This window comes from Leptonychotes weddellii, chromosome 12 (genome assembly GCF_054177405.1).
Source record: "Leptonychotes weddellii isolate Sample4059 chromosome 12, ASM5417740v2, whole genome shotgun sequence".
NCBI classification, from domain to species: domain Eukaryota; kingdom Metazoa; phylum Chordata; class Mammalia; order Carnivora; family Phocidae; genus Leptonychotes; species Leptonychotes weddellii.
Window position 1 is genome coordinate 68,552,131 of NC_138380.1, and position 23,884 is coordinate 68,576,014.

Consider the following 23,884-nt stretch of genomic DNA (forward strand, 5'->3'; position numbering starts at 1 on the left):
AGACACTTAACTGACTGAGCCACCCAGGTGCCCCAATATGATTATATTTTTGTTTGCAAAAAAAAATCTGATGACAATGACCTGATTGGGTAGAAAAACCAGTTAGGAGCTCTTATTAGAGTAGAGGTAAGGGATGATGTGGCCCAGAACCAGAGCAGTGACCCTGAGGAAGGAGAGGATTTGAATAGCTCCAGTCCAGATATGGGAATCCCTAAAGCTGTGGAAGTGGCTGAGGAGTGTGCATGGAGTTCTGGGAAACACCAGCTTGTAGGGAGAGGGAGAACATGAGGAACCAGTGAATGACACTAAAAAGGATCACAGTCATGGAGGAACCAGGAGAAGGAGGTTCTGGAAGCCAGAGAAGGAGAAGCAAGAGTCTAAGCAAGTATTTTATTAAAACAAAAGGCGCACTTAAATATTTGGCTTTCCTGTACTCATTATTTGGTTGATATTGTTAGGTTTACACACACACACACACACACACACACACACGTTATATAGTTTCTGGCTTTTCCCACTGAAAAACAGTATTAATATTTGGATACTATTTAAACATTCTTCTTTATAACTAATGGTTTGGGCAGTAACCCTTGAGATCCATACAAGTAAAAAGTCACTGGACTATAGGATCTCTCCTGTTAATTTCAGCTTTAAAGTTTTGATTTTGTGGGGCACCTAGGTGGCTCAGTCAGTTGAGCGTCCAACTCTTGGTTTCGGCTTGGGTCATGATCTCAGGGTCATGTGATCTAGCCCCGTGTAAGGCTCTGTGCTCAGTGGGGAATCCGCTTGAAGATTCTCTCCCTCTGTCCGTCCCTCCACTCATGCACATGCTCGCTCGTTCTCTCCAAAATAAACCTTTTTAAAAAAAGTTTTGATTTTGTGAAGGCATGCCTAAGGATGAGCCTTTTGTGAGAAGCTCATTGAGGCAGGAAAAATCTCTGGGGCCAGAGAGCTTTTAATTAACAAGATTTGATCGGAGGAAAAGAAAAATTGGTTGGAGGGAGTCCAATGTATGTAGCATTTTTATTTCATTGGTCAGTAGAGATTATCTCCGTCAGATGATCTGAATGCTCCGTTGTTATCCTGACTGGTACAGTTTGACCCTACTGAAGCACAAGTAAAAGGCACTTGGTGCTGAAGTTTGAGTCTGACGACTGAATCTATGCATGCGTATGCATATACATGTAGAGATACATATATACACACATATATTTTATGGTATTGTACATACAGTGTACACTGACTCCTTTATGTTTTTGTACAATACATGTGTATGTATTGACTCCTTTATGTTTTTGTACGATACATACATGTATCGTACAAAAACTTTTAAAGGAGTCAATTTTGACCTTTAACATAGTTTCTTACTTTTCAAACAGTAATCTTTTCAAATGATGGACCTAGAAGCCATCATTACCAAAGAACATTTGTTTAAATTCTCTTGGTTCCTTACCTCTAGAATTGAGAAAACTGGTAGTAGCAATGACTAGAAAACAGACTTCGAGTTAGATTTGGAAATTTGTCTTGCTTTGGGAGTAATACACACTAGCAACAATTAATACCAGTTAGAAACATTTCCTGGCTAGATAGATAAAATTGAAAACCCTTAATGAGAGATCTTCTAAGACTCATGCGGAGAAAAACCCTCACTCAGCTAGTTATTTAATATTTTATCCTTGAAAATACAGAGCAAAAGTAATCTCATAACTCATTTAAAAAATCAATCCGGACACATGTTATTATTGCCTTGCCAAAGGCAATATGGAGCAATCCAGGTTCTCTGCTACGTGCTTAGCACGGTCGCCTCTGCATCTTTTTATTACTTCCTTACTTTCTGTATTACCCTTAAATGTAAATTCCCCAGGGTTCTGTGCTTGGTCACCCTCTTCTCCTTAGCCCCTACCCTGTCCTCACATGTAAGGAGAGATGGCTTTTTTTCTTTCCTGAATTTAGCTCTGGCCTCCAGCACATGACTCCTAAATCATTCAGATCAGAACTCTCTCCAGAACGGGAGCACTATAGTCTAAGTAGTTACTGGACATCTTCAGTTGAATGTTCCGGATACCACAGAATAAAAATCTTCAAAACTGAACCAGTAATATTCTCACATCTGACCAGACCTGCTTTTATTTATTTATTTACTTTTTGCTGACTTATTTCCCACCATGATACCACCACGCTCCAGATACTTAGATCCTGATTGTTTCAGCAGTTCCTAGAACCTGTAACTTCTTCTCTGAATCTTATGGGTACTTTCCCTCTTTTCTGTTCTCATTTAAATGATTTTTTTTTATTTTTAAAGATTTTATTTATTTATTTGAGAGAGAGAATGAGAAAGAGCACATGAGAGTGGGGAGGGTCAGAGGGAGAAGCAGACTCCCCGCCGAGCAGGGAGCCCGACGCGGGACTCGATCCCGGGACTCCAGGATCATGACCTGAGCCGAAGGCAGTCGCTTAACCGACTGAGCCACCCAGGCGCCCAATGAAACTTTATTTATTTATTATTTTTTTATAAAGATTTTATTTATTATTTGACAGAGAGAGAATGAGAGAGAGAGAGAGAGAGAGCACAAGCGGGGTGAGGGGCAGAGGGAGAAGCAGACTCCCGGCGGAGCAGGGAGCCCGATGCGGGACTCGATCCCGGGACTCCAGGATCATGACCCGAGCCGAAGGCAGTCGCTTAACCGACTGAGCCACCCAGGCGCCCCTTTTCTGTTCTCATTTAGACCCTCTGTGCTTATGTGATTGCAGTAGCTCACATTGCTCAGTCTCTCTCTAGTCCAGTTACTCTTATACATTGCTACCAGGTGCATTGCGTCATCCTCGACCCCGCCTCTAATCACGTCCTCTTCTGCTCAAACCGCTGAGTGACTACTAGTTTTATATGCTTTACCTGTGGGGCCCAGATGATCTTTCTAGCCCCATACCCACCTTCTCCCATCCATACAACACACCCACACCCCAGCCAAACTGGCTTACTCCCTTTTCAAACATGCGGTGGACTTTTGTCCACATTGCTCCCTTTGCTAGAAAAACTTTTCCTCCCCTTTCCCATGCCTGTCAAAATCAGACTCATCCGAACGAGGCCCTTTATATTATGACCTAACTTTTGAAATGACTATCAGATTTAAAGTGTGCTTCCCCATCGGTCCAGCAACCTTGATTATGATAATTTATCCTATAAAAATATATACTATACATTCCTATGTAATATACATGTGTGGGGATGTTTAATGCCCCATTGCCTGTAACAGTAGAACACTGGAAACAACTGAAGTAGATCCAACTTTGAAAAAATGGAAATACACGTTTATACACACAGATTGACAGAAAATTGGCCAATGATTGTGGGCCGTGATTTTTTTTAAAACAAGCATGTATGTGCATTTATGTGTGAGTAGACATGCATACAGTTAAAGAAACTGAAAAAATACACACCAAAATATTGAACAGTAGAGTGTGTGTGTGTGTGTGTGTGTGTGTGTTGGATGGGTGGTGTTGAAGTTTTAATGTACCTTGTCTAAAAATGTCGACATTTGCTAATCTTGCATGGTGAGCTTGGTGGTGCTTATTATATAAACTTTTGTGTTTTATGTTTTTTAAGTAAAAATAAAAGCTGGAAAAATGCAGTGTTAGATTTTAAATGCTAAGTGCTTTAGTGTCAAGTATGCAGATATTTAATTATCAGGATAGAGGCCCTAGGGAAGAGTTTTCTCTGTGTCATATTAGAGTGGTATTTCATAAAATATTTTAATTCATGGACACCAGTATTCTGGCTGACACAGTGCTTCTTAATAAATGTGGATTTCTTCTTGCAAAGAAGCTTCACTGAATTAAGTGTGTGTGTGGTTGCACGTGACCAACAGTGAAGCATTTGAATGGATGCCATAATGTTTTCACATAGTTAAAACATCAGTTTGACCTATTTTTGTGTAAATTATTAAGTGACACAAGTTTGATTCATTTTTATATGCTTATTTTTGATGGAGAACAAAGAGACATAATGGTATATGTTTGTTTTGTGGTGATATAGGTATTATGAACGATGCACCTTTCATCCACCTTCTGGAGGAGGAAATGACCAGGTAATTAGACATTTTCCTTACTATTGTTAAGCTTTTCTGTATCCAGTTGTAGCATTGTATTTTTGTAGCATAAAATTTTGCATTTTTATAATAAAGAATCAGACTTCTAAGAATAATACCACTGTTAGTTTTCTCGGAGGATACAATATAAAATTTTTTATTTTTTTAAGAAAAGAATTTGCTGCATGAGTTGTTCTCAAGTTAAGGTTAAGCCTAGATTAGATTTATAGATTTATATATGCATTGTAAATATAGAATATCATAACAGGGAGATTAGAGGAGTTCAAAGTGGCTTTTAAAAATGTTAAATTAAGAATCACATATTGGCTTTGTAATTATTAACTTGCTTCCTGGACTTTTTTAGTCATGGTATGATGAGGCCAGTTAACACAGTTTTTTCTTTAACACAGCATCAAATTCTAAACAATGAAACAAAGCATTCCAGAATAAATATAGTCCCTCTGACCTTTATTCACCCTGGGAAGCTTTTGTTAATGATTTATATATCTTGAAGTTTGCTCCCCAAAACAGCTTATAGGAGATGTCCAAAGGTACGAGTTGGTTAATCAGAAGGTGATGATTCCACATTATCCTGTAAATTATCTGTTAGGTTTGAAGAAAATAGAGACTCCTGATCATATTTTGAAAGATGAGAAGTACATATTCCTATGGAGAGTCTTTTTTTTTGTTTATATTGAGGAAGATGAAAGAGTGCCTTGTAATCATCTTACAAATGCTTAAATATAAATATATTTTGTTTGAATTAATGTGGACTGATGGTTTAGAATACATTAACTCCTCAAGCATTCTACTTGTTAAGTGGGGTTTCTTTTGAGCTATTTCTTGCTATATCATTAATGCTTGGATAATAATTACTGAATTATCTATTAGCTGAAATTTAGTATTCTCATTACATCATCCCAGATAAATACACTGTAGTCACAAGGAATAGCTTGGGGGAGATGTGTTTACCAAGATGCCTGCTGGGTTGAACACTGTCATGTGAACAGTAATATCCATGACTCTCTGGCTATTATGTAATCATTTTTATAGCTTCTGCACGGCTTGGCTCATACCAGCCTTTTTATTGGAAGGTGGCAAGTAGTGAACTTGTAAAGTTGGGAATATTGGAATCCCATATTTAATTTTAGAATGTTTGTCTTTAACCTAAAAATGAATTCGCTTAGTAAGGTGCAAGACTTGTTTGCTTTTTGTAAATATAAAGATTCAGAGCAAAGAAACATAAATTCACTATTTCTAGATGATCAAGGGTGGTTTTAGAAGATGGTCAAGCTTTTTATTGTTCGAGTTTAAACTTAAAGGTGTGCTATTTGATTCATTAAGCATTTTAGGGTAACTCAAGAAGGCTAGTTGGGCAGATGATGTAAAAATACTTTTTATTTGGCTTCTGTGTTCTTCCAGAAGGCCAAGGGACCATTTCCATCTCTTGGTTCCACTTTCTTTCTTTTTTTTTTTTTTAAAGATTTTATTTATTTATTTGACAGAGAGACACAGCGAGAGAGGGAACACAAGCAGGGGGAGTGGGAGAGGGAGAAGCAGGCTTCCTGCCGAGCAGGAAGCCAGACGTGGGGCTCGATCCCAGGACCCTGGGATCATGACCTGAGCCGAAGGCAGACATTCAACGAATGAGCCACCCAGGTGCCCCTTGGTTCCACTTTCTGACAAGTTCTGTCGCTTCTTTCTATTCTCCAACGTGCAGTAACCACCTCAAAGTGCTCATCAACTGATCCCAAGGCAATATAAGTAGACAGGAATACAGCGGTTGGTCCTACTTGATGCTGTGATCCTTGAAGGCACAAACAAGTCTTTCACAGTAACTGGCATATCCTCTGAAGCTTACTAGATGCCGGGCACTGGCCTAAGCTCATGTCACGCACTGCTGCCTTACTACTCTTATCCGCCTTTCACTGCAGATAAGAAGTTAGAAGACTGAGCTTTAGAAAGGTGAAGCAGCTTGCCTGGGATGATACAGCAGTTAAGTGAAGAGCTGGGATTTGAGCCAAAGCCAAAGCCACACTGCTAACCATCCCACTCTATTGGTGTAGACGTAGTTGGATGCCAACCACCAATTCTGCCTATCACCACTCCTTCTAATTTAAGGATGGCAAGGTAGCCAGGTGACTGAGAACATAAGTATGAGTAGTCTGTGGGGGAAAGCTGCAGTGATCGGAAAACCGCGTCTGTGGAGTGTTCTCGTTGCTTTGCAGGTATGCCTATTATTATAGTGGGATCGGGGCTGGAGTCCTGGTTGCTGCTTACATCCAGGTCTCTTTCTGGTGCCTGGCCGCTGGAAGACAGATACTCACAATTAGGAAACAGTTTTTTCACGCCATCATGCGACAGGAGATTGGCTGGTTTGATGTGCATGATGTGGGGGAGCTTAACAACCGGCTCACGGAGTAAGTACCTCGTTTTATGTTTAACTCAGACACGGTTCTTATTCTTACTTAAAAGAGATGTTATCAGATCTGTTCAGAGATATTAATGCATAACTCAGAAGTTATTATGAGACTGAATTCCTTCTGAGCAGCAACTATGTCTTACACATCCTTTGGTTCCCACTACCCTGGCAGGGCATGAGGGGACTTGCATGATTAGCAATGAATGAGGGAGAACTGCCCGACTCAAAAAAGTCATCCGAGAGTGGTGTGGGAGAGCAACAATGTGATATTTTCTGAGGAAGTTTCTGAGCAAAATCCTGGATATAAACTAATTGTCCCACACTCAGAACACAACAGCTGAATGGATTCAGTTCTCTGTTTACAATTCTCATGTTTATTTCTAACACTGCTGTTCTTTTAGTGATGTCTCCAAAATCAATGAAGGAATTGGTGACAAAATTGGAATGTTCTTTCAGTCAATAGCAACGTTTTTCATCGGTTTTATAGTGGGATTTACACGTGGTTGGAAGCTAACCCTTGTGATTTTGGCCATCAGTCCTGTTCTTGGACTGTCAGCTGCTATCTGGGCAAAGGTGGGTAAGGCATGTAAATCCAGACTTTATACTGTCCCCACTTCACCCCCCCACCATGGTGGAAGGCTATTTTTATATCACATGATGACCTAGACTCTACTTGATACTTGGTTTTATTTTATTTTATTATTTATTTTTTTATTTAAATTCAAGTTAGTTAACATATAGTGTAGTATTGGTTACAGGAGTAGAATTTAGTGATTCATCACTTACATATAACATCCAATGCTCATCACAAGTGTCCTCCTTAATACCCATCACTCATTTAGCCCATCCCCCTCCTACCTCCCCTCCAGCAACCGTCAGTTTGTTCTCTATAGTTAAGTCTCTTATGATTTGTCTCCCTCTCTCTCTTTATTTTATTCTTCCTTCCCTTCCCCTATATTCATTTATTTTGTTTTTAAAATTCCATATATGAGTGAAATCATATGACATTTGTCTTTCTCTGACTGATTTATTTTGCTTAGCATAATACACTCTAGCTCTATCCACGTCATTGCAAATGGCAAGATTTCATTCTTTTTGGCAGTCGAGTAATATTCATATATATATATATACATATATACACACACACACATACGTACACACACACACACACACATACACAAACACACCAATTCTTCTTTATCCATTCATCAGTAGATGGACATTTGGGCTCTTTATAATTTGGCTATTGTTGATAGTGCTCTATAAACACTGGGGTGCATATGCCCCTTCGAATCTGTATTTTGTACCCTTTGGGTACACACCTAGTAGTGTAATTCTGAGTTGTAGGGTAGTTCTATTTTTAACTCCTCCATACTATTTTCCAGAGTGGCTGCACCAGCTTGCATTCCCACCAACAGTGTAAGACGGTTCCCCTTTCTCTGCATCCTCACCAACGTCTATTGTTTCTTGAGTTGTTAATTTTAGCCCTTCCGACCGGTAGTATCTCATTATGGCTTTGATTTGTATTTCCCTGATGATGAGTGATGCTGAGTATTTTTTCATGTGTCTTTTGGCCATTTGTATGTCTTCTTTGGAGAAATGTCTGTTCATGTCTTTTACCCATTTCTTAACTGGATTATTTATTTTTTGGGTGTTGATTTTCATGAGTTCTTTATTGATTCTGGATACTAGCCTTTTATCTGATATGTCATTTGTAAATGTCTTCTCCCATTCCGTTGGTTGCCTTTTAGTTTTGTTGATTGTTTCCTTCACTTTGCAGAAGATTTTTATCTTGATGAAGTCCCAGGACTTCATTTTTGCTTTTGTTTCCCTTGCCTCTGGAGACATGTCGAATACGAAGTTGCTGCAGCCAAGGTCAAACAGTTTGCTGCCTGTGTTCTCCTCAAGGATTTTGATGGATTCCTGTCTCACATTTGGGTCTTTCGTCCATTTTGAGCCTATTTTTATGTATGGCGTAAGAATATGGTCCAGTTTCATTCTTCTGCATGTGGCTGTCCAATTTTCCCGGCACCATTTGTTGAAGAGACTGCCTTTTTTCCATTGGATATTCTTTCCTACTTTGTTGAGGATTACTTGACCTTAGAGTTGAGGGTCCATTTCTGGGCTCTCTGTTCTGTTCCATTGATCTATGTGTCTGTTTTTGTGCCAGTACCATATGTCTTGATGATTACAGCTTTGTAATACAGCTTGAAGTCTGGGATTATATTGCCTCCTGCTTTGCTTTTCTTTTTCAACTTTCCTTTGGCTACTCAGGGTCTTTTCTGATTCCATACAAATTTTAGGATTGTTTGTTCTAGTTCTGTAAAAAATGCTGGTGGTATTTTGGTATTTTGATCAGGATTGCATTCAATGTGTAGATTGCTTTTGGTAATATAGATATTTTAACAATATTTGTTCTTCCGATCCATGAGCATGGAATGTTTTTCCATTTCTTTGTGTCTTCTTCAATTTCTTTTGTAAGTGTTCTATGGTTTTCAGTGTACAGATATTTTACCTCTTTGGTTAGGTTTATTCCTAGGTATCTTATGGTTTTTTTGCGCAATTGTAAATGGAATTGATTCCTTGATTTCTCTTTCTACTGCTTCACTATTTGTGTAAAGAAATGCAACAGATTTCTGTATGTTGATTTTATATCCTGCAACTTTGCTGAATTTGTGTAAGTTCTAGCAATTTTTTGGTGGAGTCTTTTGGGTTTTCTTTTTTTTTTTTTTAAAGATTTTATTTATTTATTTGAAAGAGAGAGAATGAGAGAGAGAGAGAGAGCACATGAGAGGGTCAGAGGGAGAAGCAGACTCCCCGCCGAGCAGGGAGCCCGACGCGGGACTCGATCCCGGGACTCCAGGATCATGACCTGAGCCGAAGGCAGTCGCTTAACCAACTGAGCCACCCAGGCGCCCCTCTTTTGGGTTTTCTACATAGGGTATCATGTCTTCTGCAAATAGTGAAAGTCTGACTTCTTCCTTGCCGATTTGGATGCCTTTTATTTCTTTTTGCTGTCTGATTGCTGCGGCTGGGACTTCCAGTACTATGTTGAACAACAGTGATGAGAGTGGACATCCCTGTTGTGTTCCTGACCTTAGGAGAAAAGCGTTCAGTTTTTCCCTGTTGATGATGATATTAGCTGTGGGTCTTTCATATATGGCCTTTATGATGTTGAGGCATGTTCTTCAATCCCTACTTTCCTGAGGGTTTTTATCAAGAAAGGATGTTGTATTTTGTCAAATGTGTTTTCTACATCTATTGAAAGGATCCTTTCTTTTATTAATGTGGTGTATTATATTGATTGATTGTGGATATTGAAACTTACCTGAAGCCCAGGAATAAATCCCACTTGATGGTGGTGAATAATTCTTTCAGTGTACTGTTGAATTCAATTTGCTAATATCTTGTTGAGAATTCTTGTATCCATGTTCATTGGGGATATTGGTCTGTAATTCTCCTTTTTAGTGGGATCGTTGTCTGGTTTTGGAATCAAGGTAATGCTGGCCTCATAGAATCAGTTTGGAAGTTTTCCTTCCATTTCTATTATTTTGGAACAGTTTCAGAAGGATAGATATTAACTCTTCTTTATTTTATTTTTTTTTCTTTTTTAAAGATTTTATTTATTTGTGAGAGAGATAGTGAGAGAGAACATGAGAGGAGAGAGGGTCAGAGGGAGAAGCAGACTCCCCACTGAGCAGGGAGCCCAATGCGGGACTCAATCCCAGGACTCCAGGACCATGACCTGAGCCGAAGGCCGTTGCTTAACCAACTGAGCCACCCAGGCACCCCAACTCTTCTTTAAATATTTGGTAGAATTCCCCTGGGAAGCCATCTGTCCCTGGACTCTTGTTTGTTGGGGGATTTTTGATTACTGCTTCAATTTCCTTGCTGGTTATGGGTCTGTTCAAGTTTTCTATTTCTTCCTGTTTCAGTTTTGGTAGTTGATATGTTTCTAGGAATTTTTCCATTTCTTCCAGATTGCCCAATTTGTTGGCATATAAGTGCTCATAATATTCTTTTATAATTGTTTGTATTTCTGTGGTGTTGGTTGTGATCTCTCTTCTTTCTTTGTAATTTTATTTGTTTGGGTCTTTTCTTTTTGGTAGTCTAACTGGGGGTTTATCAATTTTGTTAATTCTTTCAAAGAACCAGCTCCTAGTTTCATTGATCTGTTCTACTGTTCTTTTTTTAATTTCTATGTCATTTGTTTATGCTCTAATCTTTATTATAGCATTTTTTATTTTGGCCTGAAAAGATTTTAGGTCTTTTATCTCTGCAGCAAGGTTTCTCTCGTGTCTTCTATACTTCTTTCAAGTCCAGCTAGTATTCTTATGACTATTGTTCTAAATTCTTGCTCAGATATATTACTTACATTGGTTTTGAGAAAATCTCTGGTTCTGATTTCTTCTTGATCTTTCTTTCATTCTTTCTTTCTTTTTTTTTTTGATCTTTCTTTTGAGGAGAATTCTTCTATCTTGTCATTTTGTAGGTTTCCTGTTCCTGAGAGTAATGCTATATTAAGAAGGTGTCATACACTGTCCAGGGTCTGGTGCATTAGGAAGTGTTTGTTGTGTATGCTGTGCGCACTCGGCTGTTATGTTTTGGCTGTTCTTTCCCATAGGTCAGTCCTCTGCAGAGTTCCTCCTTGCTCATAGTGGGGGCTATTTGGACTTTTAGCTAGGTGTGCTTTGATTTATTTGTTAAAATAAGCTACTTAGGAAAATGTCCAGGAAAACTGCAGCAAAGCCCCATCCTCAGCTGGTCAGGTCCGTCAGGTCCTCCCTGAGGACGTGGTCTAAATTGTCCTGAACCTGTAGGAGCACCTCAATTTGTTCAAATCAGTGGGAATAAGTGGCTGTAACCTCACTAAGTCCTACCCCTGCCAGGACTACATGCTGTCCTGTACCATGTGGTTATTTGAGAAAGGGATAAGCTAGAAAGAAGGAGCTCTCACATCTCATCCCCTGACTTCATATAAAAGGCATGCTCAACTCTTTTTTTTTTTTTTTAAGATTTTATTTATTTACTTCAGGTGGGGAGGCAAGCAAGAGAGGAAAAGCATGACCAGGGGAGAGGGACAGAAAGAGAGGGAGAAACAGGTTTCCCGCTGAGCAGGGAGACTCACATGGGGCTCGATCCCAGGACTCGGGGATCATGACCTGAGCCAAAGGCAGACACTTAACTGACTGAGCCATCCAGGGGCCCCAAGGCACACTCAACTCTTAAAGAGCTGTGTACTTTGTAGAAAATTCCATATTCACAAAGATTCAAGTTCACTAAACAACACATATGTCCCATTCAGCTAGCATTATTGATTTTAATGTTTTTTAGGTTTTGTTTAATTTGTAAATTGATTTAACAGTTGTGTCAGTGTTATAAATAGTTCTCTAATGTTTAACATATTTAAATCCATTGGTATGAAAATAATTTTCAAAAAATAGATACCTTCTAGTCCCCTATGTATGTAAATCCAAGCCTGCAGTTTTTTCTCCCAATCACGAAGGCAAAACAGTATCATTGGCCCTCCCCACCTCTGCACACAGGCCTCTGATGATCTTGTAAAACTTATTTTCCCTTTCAAGGCTGGGTGTGGTGTTCATTTTAAACTGATTTGATGTAAGACTGGGTGGTGGTAGAGATTGGTCCAGTTTGTAATTTCTGTTGGGTTCACCACAGCTTAGAGAAAGCATGACAAATTCATTTGGCAAAAGCATATAAGATACTGGTGGGCCAACCAAAGTCAAGCCTAGCACAAAATAAATCAGATGGTAAATACTAAGAAGTTGTAAAAATTTTACCCTGTAGGATGGATATTATTTTGATGTTACAAACAATAACTACCATTTATTGAGCATCTACTATGTCAGGAAAGTACATATTATCCTTCTGAAGTATAGGTATTATTTAGCACAGGAAGAAATTGAAGTTCTGAGGACTCTGTTAATCTGTTACTGAGAGTAACAGTGTGTAAATGATACTCTAGGTGGTTAAAATGCATTTCTCTATTGGTCAGCTGAAATACTTGGCAAAAGCTTATGTGCTAATTGGTTTTTCTGTTTACTCTTCATGTCCGTATTTATTGAAGAACTGTTTAATATGCATTGATGTCTGTTCTAGTTAAGTTAGGAAAACAGACAGAAAGTTAATCTTTTAATAACTATGCATTGCTTCGGATACTATTTATTTCATAAATGGAGCTGTGGGCTTATTGCTGGAGACCTAAGTTTTAATCGTTACTCTGCCATAAAGTTTTGGTATGATTTCAGACTAATTTCCCAAGTTCTCTGGCTAGCAGCCATGTTAAAAAAGAAATGTGGCCCAGCCTGGGAAGCTTCTTTGTCCCTGTGACTCTTTGGCTCTTCTCTCTAACAGGGGCAAGAAGGAAGAACAAGAAGGGACCCAGTCACAGTAAGCTTCCTTTCCCAGTAAGCAGCTTTAGACCAGTATGCTGGAGACTGGTGTCTTCCACCCAGAGACACTGGGGCAGCCAGAGGGCACAGGCAGGGGAAACCCCCACACACTGCCTCTACCGAGAGATAGCTGGTAGGCTGACCTTTTAGAATCCATTTCCACTCCCTCAGGTAGTAGAAACAGAGGCTGTTAAGAGTACCTGCATCTCAAGATAAACCATGCTAACCAAAATAATGCACAAAGGCTCTGAATAGGAAACTGCCACTGGAACCACAGGTCACACAAGTAGGCCAGGAATTTCAAACTAAGCCCACACAAGGTGACGGCTTGCTAAAATTCAGGATTTAAATAGGACCCTTTCTCCTAGCATACCAGACAAAATGTCCAGGATACAATAAAAAGTCACTTGTCATACGAAGAACCAAGAAAATCACAACTTGAATGAGAAAAAAACCAAAAAAAACCCAAAAAACAAAAAACAATGAACTGACACTAACACTGAGATAAGTCAAATATTAGATTTATTGGACATGGATTTTGAAACGGCCACCATAAAAATGTTTCACTAATCAATTACAAATTCTCTCAAAATATAAGAAAAACTGGGTAATATCAGCAATGGAGTAGAAGATCTAAAAACAGGATGAAATGAGGGTGCCTGGGTAGCTCAGTCAGTTAGGCGACTGCCTTCGGCTCAGGTCATGATCCTGGAGACCCAGGATCGAGTCTCACATCGGGCTCCCTGCTCAGCGGGGAGTCTGCTTCTCCCTCTGACCCTCCCCCCTCTCATGTGCTCTCCCTCTCTCTCATTCTCTCTCTCTCTCAAACAAATAAATAAAGTCTTTAAAAAAACAGGATGAAATGAAATGAGAAAACGGAAAGATACAACAGCAAAACTAGGGGTCACGGTGGACTGTCTCAGTGTCCCTGAGTGGAGAATCTGTACCTGGAGAGAGAACAGTGGAATTCACTGACCTCTGAAACAGAGAGAAAATGAAAAGAGCTTCAGGGATCTGTGGGACAATAACAGAAATGCCAACATTTGTCACCAGTGGAATCTCAAAGGAAGAGGAGAAAGAGAGGAGGGTAGAAGAAGAGGAGGGTAACCATAAATTAAAACAGATCTAAACCTTCAGTCCATGAAAATAATATGCCAAAGGAGTACATTTTGGATGGCAAATTCTGCTTCCTTTTAGTTGCTTTGAGACGTCAGGAAGGTCTAGTGCGTAAGTGGGTTATTGCTTTGGGTACCAAAGAAGATGGGTACATGCGGCACCATATCTGCACATAGAACATGGTTAATGGATGTTCACTTGCCTTCACCCACCCATTCTTGTTACTGGACAAGGGTCTGTTGCCTGATGGGCTGCATGCCAAATACGGACGCCGCTTTTGTGGCAGAGAGAAAGGGTTTTATTACAGGACGCCAAACAAGGAGGTGAGAGAAAATTTCTCAATTCTGCCTCCCCGAAGGATTACTGTGGGGTGTATTTAAGAATAAGGGGTTAAGATGTCTCAGGGTGTGTAGGTTGAATGGAATAAGGTGATTGGACCTACGGAAAAAAGGAAGTGTCCTCCTTTCCAAGTGTGTGCATTCAGGAATCATGCCTTCTCATGGGACACATGTTCATTAAATGTCAGCATAAGAAGGACGGGGGTGGAGGTGGGGAGACCGTGGGGTGCATCATCAAAGAGGTTCCTTTTTTTTCAGTCTTGATCCCTTTTGCGCCCCTGCAAGAATTCTTCCTTGATTTGCTCTCGTCTCAGCTGGTCTTACCAATCGTCTGTCAACCTCTGCAAAACAGGCTCATAAGTCAGTCAAATTAACCACAATTTCCTCACAGAGTAGTCATGCATTTGTTAACTCAGCAGCATCAGTTTCATTCTTAAATCTATCACATCTCCTTTTACATTCACATGCAGCAAAAGAAATGCACTGTTAAAATCAAAACAACTTTGAGCTTTTTACTGATACTACTTGTATAAATGAGTACGCAAATCCTTCGGAATTACTTATTGAAAGAGTGTAGTGCTGTTTAATTAGAACTTTATTATCAATTGCTTGCATGTAACCCTTCGGTGGCTGACTACATAAGGCATTCCAGGTACAAATAGTAACATCGTCCTCTGCACATGCTAGTTGATCCCATTTTCACAATAGGGCCCTCTGGGAGCCCAGGTCATATGTCAGTGCGTGGTTGCAGATAGAGAGAGGTTCACGCTCCTTCCTGTCTGTTAATTCAGGCTTTGCAGCCATATGGACTCACCCTTGAATCTTAGATATTTCACTTAGTATCAAATTACTTTAACTTTTTCACCCCTTCATTTCCTCATATGTAAAGTAGGGAAAATAATATCTACCTCACTGTGCAACTGAGTAGAGTAAATGAGATCCTGTGTATATAATCTACCCTATACTGTTCCACAGAATAAACACTCAGGAACCAATCAGAAGGATCAAAGAGCATGCATGAAATAAAGACCTCCCTGGTGGCTGAGTATATTGTTTTGCTCAGGAGCTCTAGCAAAGGGGAACACTCTCTTTCCCCTGGCCTTGGGAAAACCTTGAAATCCAGGGACCACATGGTGCTTGGTCCTCTGCATTTTTCTGGTCTACCACCTTGTCACTGCTGATCCAGAGGACAATTAGCAATTGCTGTGTTCAGCTCATACCGTCCCTTTCCTTGATGTAATTAATGCCTTTTTTCCCTCATTTTGTTTATGATTATAGTATATACCTCCTTTTCTGAAATTTAAGATCTCCCCAAAGTCCCAGTTTTATTTATTTAGATGAGGATCCATGAGATAGTTGGTGAAAAAATAAGAATTTTAAATTATTGTATACTATCTCAGTCCAAAAAGAATTTGAAGTGGCTAACAGCGTGAATATATATATATATATATATACTTAAAAACAGAACATCATGACCAAAATCAAATTTATTCTACAGATACATTAGCATACTCGGATCATTGGTGTATATATTTATTTTTATTTTACAAAAGACAAAATTAACTTTGTAAAAAATTTTAAATGATCTGAAATTGCATTTTTAAACAGATACTGTCTTCATTTACTGATAAAGAACTGTTGGCATATGCAAAAGCTGGAGCAGTAGCTGAAGAGGTCTTAGCGGCAATCAGAACTGTGATTGCCTTTGGAGGACAAAAGAAAGAACTTGAAAGGTTTGAGTTTTTTATTTTAAGTTGCTAGTAATTTTAAATTGTTTCATTGTATATGCTCTTCATATTCTGGAAAAGTTGTAATTTTAGTTGTACTCTTCTTATATCTGCTAATTCAAAACATTTTCTAGAATGTTCTAGGTGGGTAGTGACAATAAAATAGTTTCTTAAGGCTGAAACATATTTTATAACTGATGATAATTTTTCCCCACTAAGTCAATTCTTGGTTCTCTAAGACTAAATGAGTATTTTGTATAAGATCTAGGGATACATTTTAATCTGTGGTTTGTTTCCCCTCTTGCTGGGGCTCCTCATCAACTGGGTTATGCTCCATGATTTGGAAGATAAAAATATAACTGAAAAGCACATTTGTACAAAATTTCAAAATCTTTATTATGTGCTGTTTAGTATTTTTTTTACAACTGTCCCCTTTTATTAAATTTCTGAGAATGTAGATGGTAAATTTATTGCAGTGTATAATATGCATCAGATCCACTGATTTCTGAACAGTGACAGACTCTATTGAATATATGTTACAATTGAATATATGTCATAATCTGATATAGTATTTTAATGTTACGAATGTATGAGTATTTGGATATTAGGAAATACTAAACTGTATTTTTTTGGAACATTATACATTGTTGGTAGAGCCATAAGGAAAACAAGGGAATTTTGATAAGTCAGAATGATAGTTACTCCTGGGGGAGAAGAGGTGTGGGTAATAAGAGTGAGACACATAGTGGGGGTTTCTGTAGTTGTGGTGTAGTATTTTGTTTCTTGACCTCAGTTGTGCTGACATGGGTGTGCACTGCATAATTATTTTTTATACTGTACCTGTGCATTTTTAGTATACTTTTGTTCATATGATATATTTCATACCCACAAAGATGTCCTCTGAGAATAATTTGATAGCTAAGCACCATAGGTCAAAGGAGAGTAATAACTATGTTCTCTCTCAATTCTTTGCTTTTGCCTTAAAATATGTCTGACTAATAAAATGGGAAATCTTGCTTAATGATCAGGCAAGCATCCAATCAAATACAACCCTTCCTCTTTGGAAGTTAAATTCTTTCAAGGGGAGGGGAAGGCTAAAGACAACCACAAATAACAAACTAATATACCAGTTGGGTAAATATTATTTGGGGATATAAATAGTCTTTTAAAGTCAGGGGGGTACTATTTAGATGATTCAGAAAAGTCTTCTCTGAATAGTTTCTGTTTGAGCAAACAGAGAATGAAGTTTTGAACTCAGATTCTTTTGCAGTTTTTCTCAGTGGAAAGGTGGACCAGAGAAAGAATATGTCCACCAACACAAGGAGACAAATAAAACTTTTCTGCTTCTGCCTAGTTTCTGAGCTGGGGGAGAGCATCTCCTTATAGAAATCAAAATCTCAGGCCTCACCCTCAGGTGCACTTAGGGCCTGAATTTATTAAACTCTGTGAACGAGGGAGTGCTCTCTCCCCAAAACAAGATTTCACATTAAAAATGAATCTTAGTCCAATGAAACCACTAGGCTGTCCAGTTGAAGAAATGAAAACTTGCTGAAAATTAATTAAGCATCCAAATTAAGAACTTAGAAAAAGAACAACAGAGTAAAAGAAGTATAAGGAGGGAATAATAAGTAGCAAAAATTAACAGAATAGAAAATAAATGTAAGAAAGTGGAAGCTTGACAAATCCATAAACTAATTCTTCAAAAAGACTAATAAATAACCAAGTATTTGCAAATTTAATCAAGAATAAAAAAAGAATAAATAAGGAAAAATTGCTACAGATAAAATAATTTTATTTTAAAAAAAGTACAGCTTTATACCAATAAATTTTAAAATGCTGATGAAATAGACAATATCCTAGAAAAATATAGGCTAAAACTCTCACTTAGGGGGAAGAAAACTTGAGTAGACCTACAATTGTTAAAGGAATTAAATCCAAAGTTAAAAATATCCACTTTCTGCCCTTATATACACAGCAAAACCCAGAGAGTCCAGATAATTTTATAGACAAGTTCTCCCAAAACTTGAAGAAAGAGATAATCCTATGTAATAGAAATTGTTTCAGAGAATGAGAAAAAAATATATTGAAAGTTGTGAATTCATTTTATGAGGCCAGTGTAACTTCGAAGCCACAATCAGGCAGATATATGAGAAAGGAAAATTATAAAGCAAATTCACTTAAAACATAGATGCAGAAGGTCTACATAAATTATTAGCTAAACAAATCCATGTGAAAAATATCAGATTAAAAAAAATCTTGAACTTATTAGCTTTATCCCATGAGTGCAAAGATGGCTTAACATTAGGAAATCTATTAATATAATTAAGCACATTAACAGATTGAAAGGAAGAGACGTTTGTATTGATGGGTGGGGGGGGAAACATTAAATACATATGATTTACTCAAAACTAGGAGTAAGAATTAATTTTCTTAATATAGAGTATATACCAGAGATACATAAGGAAACATCATACTTAATGGTGCAATGTGCAAAGCATTCTTTAAAATACAGAATGAAACAGATATATCTGCTGGCATTATTTCTACTTAATGTTGAACTGGTACTAGATAATAACACCAACAAAACAGGTAAGAGTAAGAATAATAAAAATAAAACAAAAAAGAAATAAAAGCTAGAAGTGTTGGAAAACAAGAAGCAAAATTGTCATTATTCACAGATGATATGATCGTATGCACAGAAATTCCAGTAGACTCTGCAGACTAACAATGCTCAGTGAGATCCCTGGGCATCTGATCACAATTCAGAGAAAATTGCTGTGAAACCAGCAATGAATGATAATAAATAGAATTGCATTGATTCTGACATGCACATTTTTCTCTCACAATGCTGAAATTAAGATAAATTCTACAATCAGTGCCATCTTATAATTGCTGTGGATCTGGATTGAAGTCAGTCCTTACAGGCAGGATTTGTGTTTGCTTGTGCCATTCACTGGGGATGGTATTAACCTAAGACCACCTTACGTGAAATTCTTTGTCTAAGAGTTCAGACCTGCATGAGTATTGTCTGTGGTTCAGATTCTCAGGGAGTTGTTTTTTCCTCCCTTTACTTGATGCCAGGGTTGAGACACACGAGTTTCCCTGCTGTCACTCTCCCTGGGGTGTGTGCTTATTATACTGAGGCCGTAGTCCTTTGGATCCCAGCTGTAGATTGATTATCCTACTAAACTCCTTAATCCTACAAAAAATAACAGAATAACACTAACTTCTCCCAATTAATGACATCCTAAATTTGATGAATATGATCATTTTTAAGAGGGATTATTATTAGCAATAAAAATTATAATTATGTATGGAATATAACATTAGTAAGGAGGGAAAAGACATCGTGGGGGTCTTCAGAACTCAGATAAATCTGATCATTTTAGTTCAGGAAAAGTTTAAATGAATTGAGTTTTATTTTTTTTCCTAAAGAAGATGGGGATCAAATTTTTATTATAAGAATAAGCAAATGGGCGCACACAACTCTATTCAGAGATGCATTTTCTGTGTCGCATCATTTCTTCAGAAGATATTAGTTATTGGGATGTGTCTTTGAAAGGATATTCTCCCCTGGTGAATTGGAAATTAGTTTTGCCTTTAAATCAAGAGCAGATTTGGGACTACAACATGCTCGCCTCATTTTCTTTCCAGGTTGGCCATTTCTTGAAAGTTCATTCATTCAACAGATGGAGCCAGTGTCTACCACACGTACATGCCATGCTCTGGGTTTTCAATAATTAATTTTACTTTATGGCAGTCAGGGGAGGGCTCTCTGAGAAGTTTTCATCTAGGCTGAGACTTGAAGGATGTGGAAACGCCTACCCTGGTGGGAGTAGGGATAGATGAGTCTTCCACAGTTCCCGAGGTGGCAAACATTGGTATGGTCTAGAAGATACCTTAAGGCTTGTATGCCTGGAGCTCTGTTGAGTGAGGGGAGATGGAGAAGAGAGGCAGTTGAAGGTGGTGGGGGCCATGGAGGAGTTAAGATTTACTCCAAGGGCACAGGAGGTTGAGGGTCTTAAACAAAGGAATGAGTATCCACATTATGTTTTAAGATTATTTCTCTGCCTGTAATTGGTTTGGTGAATGAGGAGAGGAGTTAAAGATTGGAAGCAGGGAGACCAGTGGAAAGACTGTTGTAGCCTGGGTGAAAAGGCTTATGGTGCCCTGATGTGGACTGCAGGCAGGAGAGGGGAGACAGCTATCTAGATTTCAGATGTAATTTGGAAGTAGGATTGCTAAAACTATTCATAGGCCAAATGTAATCTTCAGTTTTCTTTTTAGTTCTTTCCCTTCCTTTCTCTGCTTTTGCATGGACAAGTAATTAAGGTCTTAGTCTGACTTTCTCTTCCAATTAACAGGTGCAGGAGGAAGATGCTCTCTTGGAATGGAAATTTAACCAGAATTCAGAATGAATTCAATTCCGTAGTATAAGGATAGCTTTATTCTCCTTAATTTTAAAATGATATTTTTCTCTCTTGTGTGTGTCTTACCGCTTAGTATTGATTTTTCTGCCTAACTAAAATTGTTTCTTGCTCTTGTAAGTGGTTGTTTGTGTCACTGATAAATATTTTCATAATATTTAAGAAGAATTTTTTAAAAACATCACTATTTTTGTTATGTATCTCTAATCCATTTTAGGAACTGTGACTTTAATTACCATTCTTATACTAATGCTTTTAATGAGTAGGTGGTTTTAATTGGTGATTTTGTAGTGTGGTATTTTTTATCAAAACACCAATCAGAAAGCCTGTGTAAAAGTAGTATTATTGATGTCTCTTTCCTCCTTACCCTCTTCCTTTTTTCATTTATCTTTTCTTGTATCTAAATGATTTTCTTCCTTGTTGTTGCTGCTGCTTCTGAAAATGTTTCTTCTGGCTGCATGGTACAACAACATATCAGTGAAGTGAGTTCTGCATTAGTTTAGGTAAGCAAGAACTGATAGAAAGTAACAATAAAGGTGTGAGTCATATGCATTTAAGTTCCTTATTTGTAATTATGTATTGTGGATGCCTTCTAATACCTTTTGCCTCAGGTCAACTCAAAAAGTGGGAAATAGATCAACCATTGAAACACGTTACTCAAAAATAATTTTTTTGCACTAAGATTATAACTGGCAAGTTAGGGACACACATTTTTGCAGAGAGAAACTCTAATAGTATGTTACTATTTTATCACTAAAGTTCTGTTTGAATTTGGCCTTTAGTGGATATAGGAGTCATGTAAGTTTCATTTGGCAGGCTTTGAACTGGTAAAGCAGCTAGTTAAAAAAAATCACGAAGGCAAGAGGGAACGCATACTTTTACCTGAGCAGAACTTGATCTCTGCTGTACATCTCAACTGGGGTCGGGGGGAGGGGATTCTTCCAAAGAAAATTAATTTAATACTACATATTTTTATAGTCATGCTTTTATGGGTCAAAGACCTCAAAATATTAGTTTTATATGGAAGTAAGTTCTTTCTACAGTTATGAACTTTTTCTTTCTGCAAGGTAATGTTCTAAGTTCCAGGGAGATGTGATTAAGAGGATAAAGAGTTTAAGACTCAATTATAATCTGTTCTATTTCTCTAATAATTTTACCTCAATTCTATATTTATGAAGATTCTTCTTAAGAGATACAGAGATAACCTAATGGGGCCCACATTAAAAAAAAAGAAGAAGAAGAAAGAAAGAAAAGAAAAAGAAAAAGAATCTTCCTTAACGTTTCCTTAAACATTCAGTGGTTTAAAGACTTTACTTGTGTTGAGAACTTTTTAGCCTTATATCTGCTTTTTATTATTCAACTTAAAAGGCATGCAGATTTTAAAGGGAAAACACGGATATTTTCATGGCTTCTTTTTGTCTTGCCTATGAAACAGTGCAAGTTCTGGAAGTTTACTAAACATTATTTCATGTATTTCATTATTGTTAAGGCCAGAGAAGAAGCTTTAGAATACTTTCCCCAAATTATTTAATCTCTGCAGATAAGTAAGCCTCAGTTTACTCATCTACAAGAAGGGATTAAAACAGTGCTAACACCACAGGGTCAATGTATGAACAAAAGGAGAAAATGTGTGGTAAGCACCTACTACAGGGTTGGGCACATTCTAAGTACTTAATAACCATCATGCTATCTCAGCTCATTTCATATGATTTATGAGTATATGTGATAGTTTTTGTTACTTCTCCCAGGTACAACAAAAATTTAGAAGAAGCTAAGAGAATTGGGATAAAGAAAGCTATCACGGCCAACATTTCTATTGGTGCTGCTTTCCTGCTGATCTATGCATCATATGCTCTGGCATTCTGGTATGGGACCACCTTGGTCCTCTCCCGTGAATATTCTATTGGAAAAGTACTCACTGTAAGTGGTGTTATTTTAAGAAATGAGTCTCTCGTAAAAATTCCAATGAAGTTGAGTGGTGTTGGCTGGAGTGATGTTAGAGAATAGGTATTGAAGAACTATTGAATAATACAAAGAGCCATGTGCTACTAGATTAAAAAGTGGAAAGGAATTAGATGTATTGAGCATCTTCTTTGCAGATCCCTTGCAGTCTGTCTTGAAGCCTAAATAATATTAACATCACTAATCCCTATAGCATGAAATCTCATTTGTTGAGATCATTTCTTTGTGGCAGGTTCAATGCTAAACATTTTATTTTTATTTTCTGGTTGACTATTCACAATGACAAATGACAAAATACACCATTTAACTATTTTTCAAATTCTTTTGAATGACAGCTAGTCCACCTTGCAAAGTTATGGAAGTATTGTTACTCTTCCTTAAAGAATATTCTATTTGTTGGTTCTTGGCCTTATAGAACTTTGTACAAACACAGAAAGCTTGCCATTTGAGCTATCCTCTTTTATTTCAAAGTGGTGAAATAGTTCATAAACAAAGCCCAATCTGTATTGTGATCTAATAAAATACATACTGTTAGAAGGGTCACTCAGTTCCTTTTTCATAGGCTAATAAGCACAAGTATATTGTTGGTGACAGAATTTTGTTGAGTCCCTTAAAACAGTTCCCTTTCTCAGGAACCAGATTTGTAATGTGTATATAATAATTATGTCATCCAAAATGTGCAAGGCTATTTGGTTAAGAATGACGTTTACCAAAAAGCTTTTATTAGGGTAGTAATGCTATTGGTGAACCTAGGTTGTAATAAGAAATGTGTTCTACTTAATTGTGATGTAGATATGCTGTTTAAAATCTTGTTTTCACTGATCCCAGAACTGCCTCATAAACTGGAAGCATGCAGAATATGAGTAAGAGCATGGGATTTGAAATCAGGCTGACTTGAATCAAATTCCAGCCACTTACTAACTATATGATTTGGGGTGGCCACGTAGACTTTCCAAGTTTCTGCTACCTCTTTTGCCAAATGGAAATGGCAGGAATAATTTGCCATAACTTTAGTGTAGTTGTAAGTTCTAACTGAGGAAATGAATACAGAATCACTTAGCAAAATTTCTTCTGTGTAAATTATTGGGTAATTCCTGTGTGATTTAGAAAGAAATTAATAGTGATATTAGTTCTCTGTAACCCTGAAGAAAAACAATTTCAGTTGGGCAAAATGAAAAAAACAAAACCTGTTTATCAGACCTCAAAGAGAACACAGTCTGGTAGAAGGAAAGACAACCTGATCAAGAATAATGCCCTAGGGGCGGAGCAAGATGGCGGAGGAGTAGGAGAACTGGATTTCGTCTGGTCTCAGGAATTCAGCTGGATAGGGATCAAACCATTCTGAACACCTACAAACTCAATAGGAGATCAAAGAAAAGAATAGCAACAACTCT

The 23,884-nt window shown here is 37.8% G+C and overlaps 1 protein-coding gene across 1 annotated transcript in view; it reads left to right on the top strand.

Moving 5' to 3' along the window:
• The window catches only part of ABCB1 (ATP binding cassette subfamily B member 1), a 103,489-nt gene that overhangs the window by 27,229 nt on the left and 52,376 nt on the right, over window positions 1–23,884 (top strand). Inside the window, exons 5-9 of the mRNA XM_006729592.3 lie at window positions 4,034–4,085; window positions 6,314–6,505; window positions 6,909–7,080; window positions 15,983–16,107; window positions 22,277–22,448. Of these exons, the coding sequence (XP_006729655.1) occupies window positions 4,034–4,085; window positions 6,314–6,505; window positions 6,909–7,080; window positions 15,983–16,107; window positions 22,277–22,448 (713 nt within the window). The remainder of the gene's footprint in view (window positions 1–4,033; window positions 4,086–6,313; window positions 6,506–6,908; window positions 7,081–15,982; window positions 16,108–22,276; window positions 22,449–23,884) is intronic.